General features: G+C 52.6%; 1 protein-coding gene across 1 annotated transcript in view; it reads right to left on the reverse strand.

Moving 5' to 3' along the window:
* Positions 1-549: 549 nt before the first annotated feature.
* The window catches only part of MLPH (melanophilin), a 23,401-nt gene continuing 18,353 nt past the window's right edge, over positions 550-5,597 (reverse strand). The window contains exons 13-18 of the mRNA XM_010140502.1: positions 3,492-3,647; positions 3,292-3,384; positions 2,628-2,693; positions 2,427-2,484; positions 939-1,036; positions 550-576 (exon numbers count right to left, since the gene is read on the reverse strand). Coding sequence (XP_010138804.1) covers positions 550-576; positions 939-1,036; positions 2,427-2,484; positions 2,628-2,693; positions 3,292-3,384; positions 3,492-3,647 — 498 coding nt within the window. The remainder of the gene's footprint in view (positions 577-938; positions 1,037-2,426; positions 2,485-2,627; positions 2,694-3,291; positions 3,385-3,491; positions 3,648-5,597) is intronic.

Here is a 5,597-nt window from a genome sequence, read left to right on the forward strand (position 1 = left end):
GCTGCTCAGGTAAAGGAAGTGATGCTCCAAGGGACATTGCATGGAGTTGGGACCAGCGCAGGATGAAAATCCCAGTCTGGGAGGCCTGGGTCTACCTGGAGTACCCTAAAGATGTCCCATACCCACTGTCAGCTCCTGACCCTGCTCAACACCAGCCTGGGAGACAGCTTTTGCAAAGTGAGAGCTGTGTCACTGCCCCTGGTCCCCATGCAGGAAAGCCACTCCTCCAAGGAGGACTTTTCCTGCTCTTCACTCCTCTGGTCCCCTTAATTGCCCTGGTACCAAAGGGCTGCCCAAAGCCAAGGTCTCATGCCTGCATCCTCCCATGAGAGCCCCTGGACACGTCTGCACCCCAGTGCCTCACTCCTCTCCATGGCAACTTCCAGCAAGACCTCCTGCCTACGGCCTCTGGCTTCCCTCCTGTCTAGGGTTTCAGGGAGAGACAGGCATGGGAGAAGAATGAGCAAGCATTAGGGATAAGGCGGTGAGACTTTGCGCTGAGGTCTTTTATCATCAGTGAAATGCGGTGGCAGAAGGGTCCCCCTCTCCTCAGGACAGGTGGGTCATCACAGGCTTCTGCAAGACACCGGAGGGAGAAACCTCAGCTTATTGCATGCCCATGCACATTCTTGTCCCCTCCGGTTGCCAATACACAGAGCAAGGACCTGCCTTATCCCATGGACCACGCAGACAGTGGGAATTCAAAACTGTACATCTTGTTTGGTCCTCCCACCCTGGGGCTGATGACATCCCAGTCATCAGGGGGTGATGCCCACATGTGACTACTTTCACCAACCAGCATGGTGAGACCAATGCCAAGAGCTGGGGTCTCCACCAGCTCTAGGAGAACATGGGGAGTGATAGTGACTCCCTCTGTGCAAGCCCAGGGAGACAGATCCTATGTGGGGCCCAGGCCAGCAACCCTCCTAGGTTCATACCGCAAAGAGCCTCTCCACTCTCCTGTTCTTCCCATTGGGGTTTCTCTGTGTCAACGAGCCACGGTAAATGGAATTGCGGTCAAAGGAGTCATCAAGACCTGTAGTGAAAGAAGAGAGATGAGCTGCAGTTCCTCATTGACCTCACTAGAGCTTTCAGTTATCCACTACGTCACTTGGTTTTTCCTGTCCCCCACTAGCTGTGGTTTTGGATGCATCATTGTGTTTCCCTCTCCAGGAGGGTGGTGGGAAGGTCTTTGACAACAAGTAGGGAAAAACTGCTGCTACTTGGATTTCCAGAGTGCTATGCGAGCTGGGTCAGTTTGCCAGTGGTCAACTGGCAATACCTCTGCTCTGGAAGCCTCCATGGTACTGCAAATGCCAAGCCCGTGAGGGGCTCTCACTACCCAGGCCTACGAGACCCTCTTGACATAATAAGTCATCTCCTCTTCTCTGCCACCAATTTCTGCCAGCTGCACCTTTGCAAGTCATTGACCTGCAGGGAGGGCTGTCAGGACACTGAGATTCGCCATCACCCAGCCCAGACAGAGGGGATTAGGCTCATCTTGTGACGTCCATCCCTATTGCGCATCCTTCTATCTCCTTGTGGGGCTGACGTGTACCCCGGACTGCTTTTATCTGCCTGCCTTTTGCAGGAAGGAGAGCAGATGACTCCTCCTCACCACGAGCAGAAGGGACCTTTTCACCTACCAGACTCAACTTGGGAAACAGCACTGTTAATTTTCTGTATGCACGAGGAAACATAATTCCTTCCTTGCATTAAATGATCTTTCTCCCCTTCCCTCCTTTCATCTTCCATTATCTACAAGGAGAGACATTCTTTCTGCCTTTAAGCTTATGAAGTGAGATAAGAGAGAAATAGAAAAGTAATTTCCTAATGGGTGTCGCAGATATTGGTCAGGATGAAACATTTCCAGTGATTGCCCCCTAGCACACAGCTGCTGTGCCATTTCAGGTCACTACATACTTCGAAGCATTCCCAGGCTGACATTTGTCATTGCTGGGCTGTGGAGTACTCTTGCTCTCCACCAGAGACCAGGGACTGAGACAGGTGGGCAGCAGGTCACGGATACCTTCCCCAAGATGACCAAGTGAGGAAGAAGAGATGATGGGCTTAGGTGAGGCTCTGAGTTCTAACAGCCGACGAGATGCCACAAATGAAGTAACACAGACGTCTTGCTGGGCTCTGGGGTAGCACGAGCCCAGCCTGCAGAGAAAGTCCTAGTTCTTGGGGAACCGAGCCAATTCAACCTGACCTCTACTCTCCCATCACTGTTCCCAATCCTGCCAGTTGCTTCTTGTTATCCACTAAAGATTTTCCCTGTGGCTGTCCTAACAGGAGGCCACAAGCACAGGAAAGGGAACCCCTAATGCAGACACTCAGCTGCATGCAGAGAGAGAGAACCGAGCCTCCCCCAAAGCCCAGCCCATCCACTCACAAGTCCCTGTGGGCAGAGCTGCGGTCCTTACCGGTGATTTCAAGGGGACTGTTGAATTTCCTCCTGAACACCTTCAGTCCAGGCATTGCCTGCAAGAGAGGGGAGCAGCCTGCTGTGGGCAAGAGGATGGGAGGACAGAGGTCCCCTCCAAGGCCGCCTCTTTGAAAGCAGCTCCCTGGTTGTCCCAGTTGTGCCACATGAACTAGCCAGCACAGTTTAAACACATACTCACTTTAACATCATCTGAAGACTCCCCTGGACTGTTGCTGGTGGGACTGGGAGAGTGGAGGTAGGCAGCCTGTGGGCAGAGGAAGGACAGAGGTTTCTCTAGGGCTGCAGAGGAGGCAGAAAAAAATGGTCTACCTTTCTTTGCATTTTCACCTCTTTTGTTTAGCCTGGGCTGATCGCAAGGTGAGCAAAAGAGGTAGCACATCACCGTGGCAGCCACTCTACCTGATTGACTGTGATTATAAAAATCAGTATGGAAATACGGGAGTTGAGTCCAGGCTGTGGTGCATGCAGCAGCCCTGCGTGGCCTCCCTGAAGCCCTGGGGACAGCGCCATTCCCCAGTTACAAAATCTTCCCTTGATGCATGTAAAGAATCAGTGTTGCCCCCCACCCTCAGTGAGACATCCACTCTCGGAGCCTTGGGGCAGAGCACCAGGCAGCAGGGGGGGAGCTGGACACAGCTCAGCAAGCCAGGCAGCCCTTCATAGCACCCAATGTGCACACCCCCTCTCGGAGCCTTGGGGCAGAGCACCAGGCAGCAGGGGGGGAGCTGGACACAGCTCAGCAAGCCAGGCAGCCCTTCATAGCACCCAGAGCCTGCAGCAACAACCCGGGGGAGCACGTACATCTCAGGGCTGGGACCTCTCATACCCACCTCCATGTCCACCTGCCTGCTCGACTTCTTCCTGGCCTTTTCCACCGATTTCACTGTTAGCCCTGCAGCAGACAGAGCTGCAATTCGAGATTCGATGTCTGATATCTTTAGAGGGAGAAGAAAAACCATACAGATGGTGGCTGGAGGATCCATCACTGGCTTAATTTGCCATCACTGGCTGGGCAAAGTAGTTCTCACAACCAAGCCCTCACCTCACTCTCTGCCTGCTGCACCTGAGCAGCTGCTGAGGCTACTTTGTCCTCCAGCTCTGACAGCTCTGAGTCAGTAGTGCCACCATGCTGAGCCCCTTCCTCAAGATCCTTCAGGGTCTTCTCAAGCTGGTAGGTCTTCCCAGCAGTCAGATACACCTGAAATCCAAGAAAAATAACAAACACATTGCAAAATTAACCTCTCTGGAGTCCTCCTCTTCTGGTGCAACCACAGCCCTGGATGCAACAGCTCCTGTCACTATTTCTTGCCTTGCAGCACAGACGGTACCAGTCAGGTCTGGCAGGGCTTTTCATCTCATGTCCTCCCTTTCCCAGGCTTTTCAAAAGGGCAAGTAGTAAAAGGCTCAAAGGGAACACAGGAATGACTGAAACTCGGTGCCCTACTCAAGAACCATCAGCATCTTCATGCTGTGCTGTGTGCTCACAGGGGAGGCAGGTACCTGCAGACAAGTGCAGGCTATCACGTCCCATGGTGGCAGCAAGCTGGGAAGGAGATAGCCTGGCTTTCAAAATCCACTCAGGCCTTTCTTAACGGCGTCTGTGTGGCTAGGTTCCCTGGGATTAGGGTCAGGATTTGGGAGTTTGGCCCTGGTTGGCATTTAACCAACCCAAACCCTGAAAAAGGCACCTTTGCCCAGGAGCTGCTCTGGACATGGGGAAACGATCCCGACTGAGAGCCCAGCAAATGCACGAATGAACAGGCCCCAGCGCAGCAGTGGGCTGAGCTGGGGATGCTGACTGGGGATGCATGGTGGTATGGGAAGAAACATACTACATTTGAGGTCTACATACAAACGGTATTCCCAATAAAACCACTGGTTTTACTGTCACTTGCCTTCTCCTGGTATACTACAAGGATGCAAGTCCAAGCAAGGCAGTTTAGGAAACATTACTATGTTGGTATGCAATCATATAAGAACATCAGATTGTGGCCACTGTTTTGCTGCCTGATCCAAAAATCTTGGTACTGCTAATGCAATTCCTGCTCCTCCAGCACTCTCCACTTTTCCTGGGCTGGGTATTGTGCAAAACTGGCTGGCATGAGCCCCCTGCATGAACTGAAATATGGAGCATCCACCCAAATCATAGCAATACGCTCCACATCCCATAGGTCCTACCCATCCCAGTGCAAACCCTGAGGCCATAACAGACTGAAAACATTTGTGGCTATCCATGAAGACAATCAACCTCTGAGTCACGGGGACGACACTTGTTGTTGGACCATCAAACTGTCCCAGGGCCTGCAAGTGGGTGACATCCCTCTGAGAGCAGAGCAGCAAATCAGCCGTGACTCAGCTGGGCTACCAAGGGAATGGCAGGATGAGTACACACCTCCTGGGGCCATTGTCTACCCACCAGCTCACACCTGACCTGCCACTGATGACAGCAGCACTAAGCCCAGAGTTCACATCCTTCCCAGCCCTCTCCCCTTTCCTGGGAGAGAGGGAACCTCAAAACCTTCATGCAGCCACCCCTCTTCCCCTGGGATGCTGCAGTTGGCCAGAAACCACCCAGGTGGTGCAGTTTCTGAGCACAGTCTCCTCCCAGCAGCTTCCTGCTGTTATGTACAAGCTGTCTCCAATAAGATACAAGCCACAGGGTGTGCTAGAAAACCCTGCTTCCCATTGCAGGACATTTCTGACAGCAAAACCCAACCACCCAAGTGACAATGCAATTCTTCGACCCATCTTTGAACTGTTTCTTTGGAGCTCAGGAAATGACACTGTGGATGCAATCCATTTCCCACGGGGAATTGATTCATACAGGTTTACAAGTAGTTAAAAAAATTGTCAGTGCCTCACAGTGTCACACCAACCTAGCAGGGGATTATGTTCTAGATGTAAACTTATCACCTGCACGAGCCCATCAGCCCCAGGCACCAGTCCGCCTTAGCGAACAGCTAGGTCATGCTATCCTCGTTAGCGAAGCCTTGATGAAACACTGTGCTGGGGAGGAACCAAAGATAAGTGGGACAAAAGCTCTTGCTGCAGCTGGAGCACAGGACTGCTGAAGTCCAACAAAGCGATGCTACAGCAAGCTGGGGACCACGTTTGTCCTCTCTTCCTGGCTCTCACCCGGGGGGAGCAG

The sequence above is a fragment of the Buceros rhinoceros genome, unplaced genomic scaffold, assembly GCF_000710305.1.
Source record: "Buceros rhinoceros silvestris isolate BGI_N320 unplaced genomic scaffold, ASM71030v1 scaffold2207, whole genome shotgun sequence".
Taxonomy (NCBI): domain Eukaryota; kingdom Metazoa; phylum Chordata; class Aves; order Bucerotiformes; family Bucerotidae; genus Buceros; species Buceros rhinoceros.